Below are 15,087 nucleotides of genomic sequence, written 5' to 3'. Positions count from 1 at the left end.
GCCAAACTTGCTTTTAAAATTGAATTTTTGATCATCATCAAAAAGGGGGAGATTGTTACCAATAAGGAGTATTGGTAAATCTTGAAGAAATTTGTTTTGATGATGCTACAAGAAGTTTTAGTTGAAGAAGATATTAGAATTAGTTAAAAGCAAGTTGTAGAAATTAAATGTAGTAGGAAATTCTTGTAAACCTTGTAAAACTTGCATTTTTAACCTGCAATAATCGATTATGATTAAGCAATAATCGATTATCACAAGTCATACTTGAATAATCGATTATCACTTCATATAATCGATTATCACATTTTTGAAAACCTGTAACGGACTTGAATAATCGATTATCACTTACAATAATCGATTATTCATGGCAGTTGGGAGCTGTCCTTTGGCATTCAGTGTACTTGGCTATATATTTTGATTTGGAGAAATCAGAAGGTAACGTTGTTGAACAGAAGCTCTTGCAGAATACTGTTTGTCAGAGGAAGTTCTCAGAAGCTATAGTTCAAGTTCCCTTGCTTGGTCTCGTGAATAGGAGAGGCTCGCGTGTCGTGTGTCGATAGTCGGAGCAAGCTCTCTTCGAGTTAGCAAGGTGCTTTGCCTGGTCTCGTGAATAGGAGAAGCTCGTGTTTCGTTTGTCGATAGTCGGAGCGGTTCTCTTCGAGTTGGCAGAGTGTTCTTCTTCCGGTTCGTTCGTCGAAGGAAGGTTTATTTATTTGCTTTATTCACTATTTCTTGTAATCTGTTAAATAACTTTTTAGTGAAAAAGGTTAATCACTATTTATAGTGATTAACGACTGGACGTAGATTCTTTTGAATCAAACCAGGATAAAAATTGCTTGTGTGATTTTCTATTCCCTACACTCTTTATCTTTTACGCATATCAACTGTTTGATAAATTTTCTCTAAGAAAATTGTTTTTCTAAAATGGACCATTAAACTTGATTTGTGACCGTAACACGCTTTCCGAATATTTTATTCCGCTGCGCGACTCTATAACGGTACCGATTGTTCCAACAAAATTAAATCAGATATAGGGTTCAAGAGAACCACACGAACCTTGTGACCCCTCGGTATATTGAAGCACCCCTAGAAAATCCACTGCTTTTTCTGCAAAGCAAATAAATATTCTGTCATCATGATTATCACATAATAATTGGTAGCTTTTACCCACATAATTGTTAATTATTCGATGTGTACCTTCGTAAATGTGCAAGTATTCCTGCCTGCTCATGCTCTTCATTTCTTCGAGTTGAACATGGTAATTTTCAATCTGCCAAAGCGAACCAAAAGAGAGTGTGATTCGAAGGAACAAAAGATTCGAATGAAGCAAGAACAATTTCAAAACGTAATTAATCAACTTAATTAATCAGTTCAAACACTCAAACATCCAACGTGGCAGACAGAGAATAGAGTATATCAGTGATCACGTGGCAACGCCGTTTGCCACATCCACTGAAACTTAACACCGTCCAATTTTAAGGACTATTACTCAGAGTTTCAAAACAATAAGGACTAAAAACCATCAAAGTTCTGAGTAGGGACTAAAACCAAAATCGCTTGATAGTTCAGGGACTAAAAACATATTTAACCCTATTTTTTATGTAGTAGTTAATATTTATTTATGAAACTTTTTTATTTGTTATTAAGTTTTTAATTTTTATATGTCACATAAAATTAATATAACAACATAATAAAGCAAAAAGGAAAGCAATTAAAAATCCCTAGGCAGATCCAACTATAGCTGCCCCTAAACGCATATTCAACTGTGGTGCGGCTGCCCTTAAACGCATATCTAACTGCGGTGCCCCTAAACGCAGATCCAACTACGGCTAATACAAAACGGAGCTCCAAGTGCGGCGAACGCAAACCGCAACTCCAACTGCGGTGATCACCATCCGCACTTCCTAGTACAGCTCTCATCAGCCGCATCTCTGATTGCGATACCCTTCATCCGCACTTCCAAGTGCGATGGAGCTTATTTGCGAAGAATTAATGTAAATATTAAGTGTTTTTACTTAAATGTCCTACAACTTTTCTATAATTACACATTGTATTCTCTTTCTTTGCATGAATGGCTAAACATATATTTGTGCTGGTAGGCAGCTAAGCAAAGTACAGATTAATTCTTTTTTTTTAGTTTTTTTAATTACAAAGCTAAATATTTAATTTTTATTTTTATAACAAATAAATTGTATTTTTGGTATAAATACAATTTCATCCTTGTATAAACATATGTTAAAGGCTTCACTTTGCACCGATCAAGTTGTTGTTTTGAGCTAGTAAGTTCATCCTCTTCTTAGAACGTTTGTTTTCCGGCACATGCAAACCAAGTTTCTTATTGCATGAGTTTATTACCTCTTTCTATTAAATTCTGATAACATTTCTGGTCTTGTGGTTGGTCTATTTTCACAAATCAGTGAACCTTAGGTTTCTAAGACTTTTGGTGGTGAGCAAGTTTCTGTACTGTAAGGGAAGCTAGTAATTTAATTATGTTTTTTTGTGGTTGTGTTTGGAATCTCTGTTTGAACGTTTGCATGTATGAACAATTATATGTTTGATTGAATTATATGCAATATTATGTGTTTGGACGAAATCTGTGAAGTGGTGGAGAAGTTCTGCAAGTTTTGTAGAAAATCGAGCGATCAGTATAGAACGCTCGATCTGGTCATGTAATCGGGCTTAGCAGTATTAGGTTCTGTAGTGATAATCTGGTTAAGTGTTGTTCGGTTTAATATTTACGTTCAGTTTTAAAAGTATTCATTTTTTATCTCGATAGTCTTAGGGTGGGTATTATCATTTGTTATTAGTCGTAATAGGTTTAGCGTTCGTTATTAATAGTACTCGGTTTGTATTTGGTGCTCGGTCTTAACTGAGTTCTACTTTTATGGATCCTTAGTTAATGACCGATCGGTCTTGTATTGATATTCGGGTGAATATAACAGTCGGTCTAGACATAACATTTGAGTGTGAACAACGTTCAGTCTATCATAGGTTTTAATTGTTATTGACCGCTCGGTCATGTACTGTCTTGGCTCGGTTCGTTACTAGCACTCGGTCTCAGAAGTAGTACTCAGTCTTGTTCTTGTATCTTATTTCAATAGTGTTCGATTTGAGCCAATAGTGTTCATCCTAAGTCAATGGCGTTCGATCTAAGACAATAGCGTTCGTTCTAAATATCAAGTGTTCGGTTTTAGCTTTAGAATTCGGTTGTTCTAACGTTCAACTTCAAAGACGTTTGGCTCATGTTTGAGTTTTACTCTTTACATGACCGTTTGGTCATGTTCACATATGAGGAGTGTTCTCCCGTCCGGTCTTGTTCATAGGTTATGTTTATCTTTTTCGGTCGGTCGTACTCAGAGTTTGTGTTGCTGACGTTCGGTTTTCTTCTATGAACGAATATTTGGGTCTTTAAATGCTATTATCGCTGTTTGACTTTGATGGGTTGAGATAGTTGTATTGATCTACTGAGCATGGAAAATTGTATTGATATTTCAACAAAGCATATGTTTCAAGTAATATGGAAGAGAATTCCTAAGAGGAATGTCTCAGTGAAAAGTGTATCAAAGTGGTGTTATAGTATGAATATGGATAGTGAAATTCACGGAGTTCATCCTGATATTCTGATGATTACCAATTCTCAAGTAGAGATGGGTAAAACATTGTGTGAGAATGGCAGGAGGTCCTAGCCCATAGGTTCTTGGGTGAGTTATAACGGACTAACCTCGAGTGACAGCTGATGGTTTTCCAGTTACTACACCACTCGAGTGCATAGTGAAAAGTGTATCAAAGTGGTGTTATAGTATGAATATGGATAATGAAATTTACGGAGTTCATCTTGATATTCTGATGATTACCAATTCTAAAGTAGAGATGGGTAAGACATTGTGTGAGAATGGCAAGAGGTCCTAGCCCATAGGTTCTTGGGTGAGTTATAACGGACTAACCTCGGGTGATAGCTGATGGTTTTTCAGTTACTACAACTACATATTCATACAATCCGGATGGTCAAGTCAGGTGTTTGGTTTATGCATAAAGTATAGTTTTCAGTTGTATATGTTTATTTGTAATTGTTGTGGTATGTTGTAGTGTTTGGTTTTGCATTAGTTATAATTGTACAAAATGTATGTATGTTTGCACAATTAAATTACATTAGCTTACCCTTATTTCCTGTTTTGTCCATATTCCCGTTCGGTTTTTCTCTTGCGATGATCACCTTTTGGGTGTGAGAAGATGATGTGGAGTGTTCACTGGAGTGTTCGGTTTTTCTCTCACAAACTTTACTTCTAAATCCACTCTCACTTACCTTCAAAATTCACTCAAATAAACAACAAAAAATTTACTTTCAAATCCTCTCAAATCCATTCAATTACTTTCCCTTAAATCCATTCAAGTGAACAGGGGCTTAGTGATGTGGGATTATTAAGTGTATGAGAACAAGTCCCTCAATTGAGGGCTAAGGGAAGTTTTCATCCCTACAAACGACATCAATGTTTTGATTCAAATTCGTTGAGTGACATTGTTATGGTTAATAATTGCATTCAAAGTATTGTGTACTTTAGAATTTAGAACTTCCACACAATTTTATTTTTAAAAACACTTCAGAAGGTGAAAGGAGGAATACGTATTAAAGTGCTCATGGTCTCTTGACTATTAAGTGTAGTAAAAAACGTTTCCCAATATTTCGATCTCAAGTTCGCCAAGATAACATTGTTAGTATCAATCACCACATCTAAGGTATTGTCCTCTTTGGAGTTTGAAACTCTTTCATGATTTTGTTCTTAAAAGACATTTTTGAAAATGGAAGGACTAAGAGATGTTTATAATGTCACTAACCTCAGCTCCTAAATGATGTAAGACTATTAGGTGTAACTTAAATGCAACAATTTCAATCCACATCCTAATCAAAAACTTGGAAAAATTTGTATACCTACTCAGCCCAACAAATTTATCTAAAAACATGACCAATGAAGTCTATTTAGCATACAATTACCATATATATAATTAAATCTTGATAATTTTTTATTATGTAATAAATATTCTTTTATACTATATATCAACATAATATATGATTATGTAATTATTATATTATAATGTGATATTATCATTATTATGATGATAATTATATGTTATAAGTTTTATCATCTTTTATTTTATAACAAATATCATAAGACCTAAAAACCTTTTAAATTTGTATGGTATTTCTTTATTATATACTATTATATTCCCTTTCATCTACAAACTCTTTTACTAAGAATGGGAGAGTTTTTAATCATAAATTTTTCTCATCAAAACAACAAAAGATTTAATTCTAATCATAAAAACATTCAAGCCATTACTTAAGTTTTGTAGCATCCACAATCCAGATTTTATAAGAACAGCTGATTTTAATGTATTTAAAATCATAATATAAAATCTTAACATACTTTTTATGTATCCTACCATTTGAAGTTTTCTAAATTTTTTCTTTGAAAAAATAACCTAACAAGAATTTCTTTTTTCTATTTTTACGATTTACAATCTTATATAACATCGAAAGCATAATTCAGTTGATATCAAGAAAATTGAATCAAGAATTTTTAGATTTTAAATTTATAATGCCGTCCACAAGCCATTTAACAGGAAAGTGTTAGTTGAAGAAGAATGAATTTTTGTTGAAAAAATAACAAAAAAAATAAAAAAGTTTTACGGATGGAGAAGGTGTTAGTTGGAAACCTGAAATGAAACGTATATTTCCACAACTGGTTGATGGGTCCCTTCCACTCACTTTCCTCTCTCTCTTCACTCAGATTTAAGACTTCTAAAGATTTCGCGTAGAAACATTAAGAATTTCAGACTTCCAAAGTAAACGCGTCATTCCCTGAGTCAAGAATTCCAGACCAAAACGATGTCGTCTGCCAGGAGAGATCTAGAGAGTGGAGGAGCCACCAAGAACGCCACCACCTATTCCGCCGCTCCCACTAACTATGTTTTCGATCCAGAAGTTCACTGGACCTCTTGGCTCGTGCCGCTTTTTGTGGCGGTTAACGTTGTTGTCTTCGTTGTGGCCATGTATGTCAACGATTGTCCCAGGAATAATCTCGCCTTTGAAGGGGACTGTGTCGCCACGTTTCTGGGCCGCTTCTCCTTTCAACCACTTAGGGAGAATCCCTTGTTTGGCCCTTCTTCATCTACGTATGAGCTCGATAATCCATTGTTTTTTTTCGTTGGTTTAACTTTATTTTTTCTTGTTGATGCTGGATTTGTTTCGGTTTGTTGGGTTCTGAAATTTGCTTTGTTTCGGTTTGTTGGGTGCTGAAATTTGCTGTGTTTCGGTTTGTTGGGTGCTGAAATTTGCTTTGTTTCATGAATTGGGTGTGGGGTTTTTGTGATCTACTTGTGTTGTTGTGTTTGGGTTTAGTTCTGCTGGCATGAATTTTGAACTGTTGTCTTTGTGGTCAAGTTTGATCTTACAGAAGTCAAAATTTATTTTTGATAAAGGAAATTCAGATAGGTAGAATGCGTTTTAGGACCTCCTTTTTTTGGGGTCAAAGTTGATCTTTGTTCTTGTTATAGGTATAAGCATTGTATTTTGTTATAAACAGTAAATTTTTACTCTTCAAAATTTAGATATTTGGATGAGGGACAAAATTCATCCATTATCTAAAATAGAAGGACAAAAAAACTAAGACAAATTTTGAAAAAAAAAAAAAACCGAGTCCTAACACGCATATTACCCTGAATTAAATTAATAGATGAATTTTCTGTCTTTTATTATATAATCGCAAATTTTTATTTCTCATTTTTTACAGTTCTGGATGCTTGCTTTGCTAGTGATAATCTAAATCATTTTTATCCTTCAACTCTTTGGTGCTAAATAATTAATAAAATAATTGAAGTAATGACATCTATTTTTCGGCCATGATGACTGGCTTTTTTCATTTGTTTAAATTGAAGTTTTTTGCCCCAACTCTTGGCAAGTATGGTGGTATAGAGATATTTACTGATTAATTTTTTGCTTCATTTTTTAAGCTTATCTAAGATGGGAGCACTTCGGTGGGATGACGTTGTGAATCAGCATGAAGGATGGAGACTTGTCACTTGCATTTGGTTGCATGCAGGAATTGTTCATTTGGCTGCAAACATGTTGAGTCTGGTCTTCATTGGCATTCGCCTTGAACAACAATTTGGGTTTGGTATGTTTCTCTTTTCCAGGTTATAGTTTGAATTATACTCAAAATTTTGAACAAAGACATACGGAGTAGCATGGTCCCTCATTTGGAAGTGTTCTTCTTTTGTGTTCTTCAAGTTTTACCTTCGAATGGTTGTGGCCTCACGTTTGTGAAAATGTTGACAGTGAGGATAGGAATCATTTACTTATTGTCTGGATTCGGCGGGAGTGTACTATCTTCTCTATTCATTAGAAACAACATATCTGTTGGTGCTTCTGGTGCTCTTTTTGGACTTCTTGGAGCAATGCTTTCAGAACTCATCACAAACTGGAGTATTTATACTAATAAGGTGAGTAGTTATCAGTTCCCATCCTATTTCTTTATTCAGTACGCTTGTTATGGAAGCTTTTGACGACTTCCTGTGTGCGTCATCATGAATCTTGATAGGTTAATTTTATGTACCCTCTTCAAAACTGAATTCGTGAATACCCCTTTTAGTTATGGTCTTCTGAGTATTTTATTTTTCTTTCCATCAATTAGACTTATTGACTTGCACATATGGGAAATACTTGGATAGTATATTTCAGATGATAATTCTAAGTTCCTAACCCTCTCTGTGCATTTTGCAGGCAGCTGCTTTGTTCACACTGCTGTTTATTATTGTCATCAATCTTGCCATTGGAATGTTGCCCCACGTTGATAACTTTGCTCATATTGGGGGATTCCTCACAGGATTTCTCCTTGGTTTTGTTTTGCTGCTCCGCCCTCAATTTGGGTGGTTAGAACAGCGACGTTTCCCAGCCGGTGTTCGCCTCAAGTCAAAATACAAGCCTTACCAATATGTTCTATGGATTGTCTCTCTTATTTTACTGATTGTTGGGTGAGTTCATTTCTTGAATCCTCATAACCATAACTCAAATAAAATACTGTCATGATTCATAATTCAGCTGGTTTTGGTATATGAGAAGAAATTATTAGTTTGCTACATGAGATTATACTAAATCTTAATTTGATCTTTAGAGATTCTGTTCTCATGGCCTGTTAGGAAATTAAAAACTTTGTTTGCATATTCCTCTCCACATCATCCAATACTGAGTACTTTAGTCTGTCTCAGCTCATGCATTTCTATTGTTATCACAGCAATGTAGATGTTCTCTAATCATATTGAATTTATTTGTTGAATGATAGGTTATCTATTGCTCTAGTGATGCTATTTCGAGGTGAGAGTGGATATGATCACTGCCATTGGTGTCACTATCTAACATGTGTTCCAACTTCTAGATGGAAATGCAATGAAAACTAAAGAAAGGACATAAGCTATCCGTCGTTATATTTGTAGCTATAGCTCTTACAAATTGAGTTCTTTATTTTTTCTTGGTTATTTCCTGTCAAAAAGCAGTTATTGATTTGACAATGGCTTTATTTGTATTATAATTATAAATATATAAAGAAATTTATTTGTACATGAAATTCATTGGTCAATTTATTTCTATTGTTTAGTTCTTTCTGACTCTAAATTTATCCCTCCCCTGTAATCTTTATAATAACTACAATAGACTGTACAGTCTTTTTCAATGATAGTTTGAATAAAATGATTAAATTCTACCTGCACCTTTGATTCTCGATCACCTCGATAACCATATGGAGTTCAGAAACATGGATCAAAACTGTCTTCAAAATACCATTACCACTGGAGGCTCATCACTTAAACTTCACGTTCACACACTATCACCATTCGGTATGTTGTTCTATCTAACAACAATATTATCCAGTTATAGATAATTAACAAATTAACCTAACATCAATATGATTATTTGGCTGTCATATAATTTATTTATTTTTTGTTGACTATTGCGCGATTTTGATCTATCAACTATGGTTTATGCTTGGTTCCTTAAGTTCTTGATTATTCTAGAAAAGTTTTCTCTTCAGTATTGCCCTCTACACGACCAAACCATACTACCGGATTTTATAGGTTGAAGCGTTGATTTTGAAGATGATAGAATTTTGGAATAGTGTTTTGATTAGTGTTTTCGTTCCTTCTTTCCTTTTCTCTTTCTCTCCTTCCCTCTTTTACCTCAACTAAACCATCCACTTGAAGAAAAATATCACCAAGTCTCGGCCTGGAACGATGGAAAGGCAAGAAAGGCAAGGAAAATGTGTTAAAAAACATAGCACAATGTTCAAAGCTTTCCACATAATGAAGCAAGATTTGTGTGTAAATGCTTTAAAAAACATTTCACTCTCTAATTTTTTTTGTCACTTCTCTTATCATTTTAAGAACCTAGAAAGTAGTTTAAGAATATTAGTGGTTTAATAATACTTAATTATTTTATTTATAAAAAGTTCAATTATAAATAGATTTGATGTTAATTAAATTTTCTTTTATAACAAATCATTGTTTCTCTAAAGACTTTTTCCAGAATTTCCTATATCTTTTCTCTAACTTTTTAAGTATGTATTTTATCTATTTGACGATCAAAGACAACTTGTAGAAATAGGGCTAAGAGGTCTACAATCTTATTGAATCAGAGTCTTGAACAAAATAAGTACATTTGTTATCCTTCTTTTGGAATTTTTAAGAAATTTGTTTGCGTGTGAAATTAAAGGGCTCAAGTTAAATCTTTATATGGTTAGAATTGTTATGGTGTGATTTGACAGTTGATTAGAATTCTCTATATGCAAGTAGAACAACCTTTGGGAGGTAGAGTTTGTAAAGCTTGTGAGGATTGAACCTATTTTGGAGTTTAGGAACGTTTATCCAAGTATAGGAAGTTAGATTAAGTCTAAATAGTATTTTAATTATGTTTTGATCTAATGAATCGTTTATGAAAGTGTAATAAGTATGATAATTGTAATTGCTTGATTCTATGTTTGTGTTAATATAATAAATCTAATTGGATATCTAGTTGCTTGAGGTAGATGTTATAGTCTTTGAGTTAGAAATTACTAGAGATTGACATTATTTAGAATTATGATTTAGTTTTTGGGATGAATAATTTATTTTTGAAATAGGTTTGAACTTTTTGGATTTTGGTTTCATATTAAAAAAATGCTACATTGAAGAAAGGAAAAAGATATATATTTTTTAAATTAAGTGAGCTAACCCATTTAACCCACCAATCTATGGTGGGTCGAGTTAGACTCAAATTTTTTGAGCTTACTAATAAGTGAGTCATGTTGGATCAGTTCACTAAGTGTCCAACCTATGATGTGCTAAACCAAGTGGTCCGTTTTGACAACTCTAATTGTATATACTTTGGAATAGTTGTATTTTACTTTGATTTTATATGAATTATATATAATGAGAGAGTAATGATTCCTAGGGTGATAATACAACTATGTCTGATGATGAGTGAAGTATATTGATATCAAAGTTGAAGTAAGACTATTATGATTCTACTAAATATAAGACTCATGTAAAGGAAGATATTTAGTTAAGATTTAGAGGAAGTTTTTGTATTTGATGTGTGGTGTGAAAAGAACACTATCTCGCAGATATAAAAAATTTATCCTGTCATACTCTTTAGTAGAGGTCTATCATGATATAACTATAATTCTTAATAAACATGATAAGTATAACAAGTGCATGATCTAAATTCTACTCAATACATTAATTCGTCAAAAATAATGTTAAATAGATATTGATACATGAAAGAACCACAAGGACCTTTGTACGTGAGATATTCTTTATGTTATTAATCATTAAGTATGATGTCTGAAATGCTAAAAGAATGAATGATTTATATTGATTAATGTTAAAATTTTATTAGTATGATTTAAATTTACACTACCTTATCTTATTTTGTGTATATTTGCAATTTATCAGTTTGCAATATCATGTTATATGTGAATATAAGATAACACAAAATTGAAGGGTTGGAAAATAGTAAAAGTTATGATGATTAGTTAAAATATAATTATTGCATAAGTATATGACTTTTATATTGTACAATTTCTTTTATATGACTTTTTTATATTGTAAAAGGAAGGTTGAAAGCAAAATCCAACACATACAATGTGACAAGAAAATCATACAAACTGAAGCTAGTTTTAATAACAAATTGGGACATAACCAATTCAGAAAACTACAACTTATACATTGAACCGTGTAGACAATAATCCGATGCAGATTGACAGAATTCTATAATACATAAACTGACATGGAAAATGCATAAACTACAATTGATTAAAGAAAAGATGATCCTAACATCCAAAACAGACAGGAATACGACTTAAATTAAGTAAGTTGGCACATTGTATTTCTTATAGGTAGCAGTGCAAACCAATTCATATAAGTCCACAAGCATATGGTCAGCTTAGTCAGCTGTCCAACTTTGCTCCACAATTTCTCTCACTCTTCTATTGTACTCGCGCTTGTTCTCACTAAACATTCGAGCTGCTTCTGAGTTTGCAGGAGAATTTGCGTTGGGATCACAAAGCAATGACTGCCAAAGTAAAATTAGCTTTCAGAATATATTTATTAACATGCTGAATAATACATAGCAAGGATGTCAAAGGAGTGGAATCATGAGGATAGAAATTTAGTCATGCAAAATCACTTCTCAACCACCCTGGAATATAAGATATCACAGCCAGATTACATCAGAATGGAAAACAATAATTTACAACATTATCACATCCTTAATAAGTAGTTTTTGCATATGCAGTGTGAAGAATGGATGTGTTCTGTATAGGCTTCACCTACAGACTTTCTCTACCCTTGATTCTTATGTTTTCAGAGGGTACCCCTTGTACCAATCTATTAATAAAATACACTTGATGGGTAATAATAATAAATAAAAAAATGATGCGCACGTAGCAACAAGAGCATCTCATACCATGATCTGATACAAACCCGGAAAAAGAATAGAGTAGAATTGAAGATAATGACTGTTATTAGAAAATGAAATCTGCATAGAAAAAGGAGAGGAATCTACTTTCAAAGGTTTTCCCGTGTCAAAGAGTTGCTCCTTTCACAAACTCAGTTTTATCAGACTATAATCAATTAACTAACTGATGATCCACCCCGACTGTTTAAGCAGACCGCACAACTAATGATATGTCACCAACTCTATAGAAACCTTTCCTTACTAACTGTAATTAGATGGCCCTGCTAGGCCTTATTTCCTAATATTCCTCTGATATAGGCCCTATCATGATCCTATCAGAGGGAAACATTGGGGCATGGTGCGTACCAAAGATATTCAATATGCTGGATTTAAAAACAAAAATTACAAGTCAAACAACTGATACAACTGCCAACAATGATCTGCAACAGTGATAGTAGCACACAATTTACCAGGAAGCACCCATACCAGGTTCAGTTCCCATTGTCAAAAGGAACCCCACACCCCCAAAACAAAAATAAAAACTAAAATACATAAAAAAATATATATAACAAACTTCTATTTTATATCTTCCGTTCTGTAATTTTTATGAGAAAAGTTAAGATAAGTCCACCACAAACAGAAGGATCCGAAATCCTTCTAAATAGAATATGCATCAAAGGAAAAGAATGTGAAGAATACATCATATCTGAACAAAATGCAGTTTCTTAGCAGGTCAGACTTGAAAAATATTCTTACAAGCCCTCATCCCCACAAACAAGGGAACTAATAAAACAGAACCGTTTCATTACAAAGTTTTGCACATTTCAGGGCTTAAAATTCTGAAATTACACTACAAGTGATAGCAATGAGATCAAATATTGAGCTGCGATATGAAAGGACTGACAGACAAATATAATAATCAGTAAAAATTGAGAGCTACTAAATCAACAAAGAGCCTCAAGATTTGTAAATAAAACAAGAAAATGATATTCTTTTAGAATATTCATCATGTCCAGAATAGCAACTCCACACTCTATTAAAATAAGAAATGAATGGTGAAAAAGGAAAGGGAAAAAGTTAACATTACAAGTGAATCAAAACGTGAATCAGAAAACAGCAAGGGACGTTTTACTACAAAAAAGTGATTCCTAGTAGATAGCTCGTTCATAAAGGAAAAACCATAAGTAATTCAAGAAGAGCCGCAGGATCTTGCATTAATTTGTTCGAAATGTTGGTGTGGCAATGCATACGTCAAGGCAAACAAGACCAAACCTCAAGTTTAGAGTTAAATTATGTAAATATATGTGCTTGATATATTGGTTCTGTAATATACTAACAATGATATGAAAAAAATGCAGAATTGTCACTATACTACATAAGATAATACCTGGATTGAAGTGAGTATAGCAGCTACATCATATATGGGACTCCATTGATTTTGTAATATATCCAAACAAATGCTTCCATCCGCATAAACTTTCCAGAGAAAAAGAAATGGCATTAGCAGCTAGATAGGTAATTTATGGAAGAAGAATCTTTTCAACCTAAAACTTACTGTTTGGATGAAACATCCGTGACACAAATCTTACAGTTGGTGGCTTGTTAGGATAATCCTCAGTAAACTGGAGAGTCAACTTAAACGTGCCTGAATAACTCAAAAATATGTAGACATTATTGTGATAAAGTTAAGATTATCTATGACTATGAGCACCCAATTTCCATTTAACTTTTCCAAATCATAATACAGCTTCACGAGTAAATAATGGTTTAGCTCAATGATCTAACAAAATATTTTTCCCTTGCAAATGTAAATGCAATCTCTAACATAACATAACAACAAATGTCTTATTCCTCTATGTCATCACCTCTGGCAGAAATATAAGCAAATATAAAAAAAGAATGTTAAGCTAATTTAAAACAATGTAATAGACAGATGATATTAATACTACCGTATCAGAAACCAAATGGAAAAAATGCAACAATAAAATTGTTAGAAGAATGGAGCCATGGTACAGGCAACCTCATCTAACATTACAGAACCAATAACGCTGCATACAATGTACAAGACGGCTAAATAACTGAATTGACACATGTATCAAGATTGTTCGAATATAGGAGTCGTGGTAAAAGGACAAACTCACCTCCATCCCACGGAGTATCATCAGGACTGCAATCCAAAGCAGACAAGAAAGTAGAAATTTCTTATCCACCATACTTAAACAAAGTGGAGGAAAAAATGAAATAAAACAAAGTGACTATATCAGACAAATAAACAGCACAGAGAACCTTTATACAATTCAACTCACCCAAATATGACAGCATTCCACAGCATAATGTTGTTATCCTGAGGGGCACCACTGATTCCTGCAGGTGGGTCTTGCTGCAGCCTTTTGAAATCTCTCATGAGCCTCTTCCTCGCAGGAGTCGACATTGCTACCACCTAAAACAAACAGCCCCAAAGACAAAACAAAAAGACTTCAATTTTCTTTTCAACAACAGAAAGATAGGCAAAACCTAGTTCACAGCTATACGCACAAGACACACAAGCAACAGGCCAGTTCAGATTCCAACACATCCAAACACATGGAAAATTAAGGGTAACAAACACATTTGAATACATAATTCGAGAGTATAACAAAAATTTTCACAATCATCCAAGGGCAAAACCTCACGCCAAAAACATAAAAAAGAAAAGCAATTAAATTTTCATTAATCTCGAACTAAAGCTTCCTCAGAAACAGAACTACAAACCCCAAATTAAAATACCAATCAGAATTCCGAAGAAATAGAGGGGCTTTGATGTAGATCCACCCTCTGTATCAATCACTCGGCGTTCAGACAATAAAAACCGCAAATTGAAACAAACAAAAGAACGATATTGAAAAAAACAATGACTGAAACGCAATTGAATTGGAAAAAAATAGGAAAAGAAAGAAGAAATTGATGACCCGTTATGGTTATGAGTTGGAAGTATGTTGTGAATAAAACGCAAGATCGTTCAAGGATGGATCGAGAGCGATGGCGCAGAAAAGACTATTGCTTGAATCTTACGATATTCATTCTCTTTTCTCAGAATACAGAAGAAGGGTGTGTATTTGTATGGGTCT

The 15,087-nt window shown here is 33.5% G+C and overlaps 2 protein-coding genes across 2 annotated transcripts; one reads left to right on the top strand and one right to left on the bottom strand.

Moving 5' to 3' along the window:
• The first annotated feature begins 5,748 nt into the window (after positions 1-5,748).
• Positions 5,749-8,647, top strand: LOC124834775 (RHOMBOID-like protein 2). Its single transcript, XM_047309565.2, has 5 exons — positions 5,749-6,171; positions 7,009-7,172; positions 7,334-7,497; positions 7,778-8,028; positions 8,337-8,647. Exons 1-5 carry the CDS (start codon positions 5,885-5,887, stop codon positions 8,449-8,451), a joined length of 981 nt encoding a protein of 326 aa, XP_047165521.2. The 5' UTR covers positions 5,749-5,884; the 3' UTR covers positions 8,452-8,647.
• A 2,522-nt stretch (positions 8,648-11,169) lies between these two features.
• Positions 11,170-15,087, bottom strand: LOC124834772 (ubiquitin-conjugating enzyme E2 2). Its single transcript, XM_047309561.2, has 6 exons — positions 14,929-15,087; positions 14,287-14,420; positions 14,122-14,147; positions 13,536-13,625; positions 13,368-13,456; positions 11,170-11,596 (listed from the first exon to the last, which is right to left on the bottom strand). Exons 2-6 carry the CDS (start codon positions 14,409-14,411, stop codon positions 11,468-11,470), a joined length of 459 nt encoding a protein of 152 aa, XP_047165517.1. The 5' UTR covers positions 14,412-14,420; positions 14,929-15,087; the 3' UTR covers positions 11,170-11,467.

The sequence above is a fragment of the Vigna umbellata genome, chromosome 4 (assembly GCF_029865625.1).
Source record: "Vigna umbellata cultivar VRB3 chromosome 4, Vumbellata_1.0, whole genome shotgun sequence".
In the NCBI taxonomy this organism is placed as follows: Eukaryota; Viridiplantae; Streptophyta; class Magnoliopsida; order Fabales; family Fabaceae; genus Vigna; species Vigna umbellata.
This window is presented reverse-complemented; position numbering and strand designations above follow the sequence as displayed.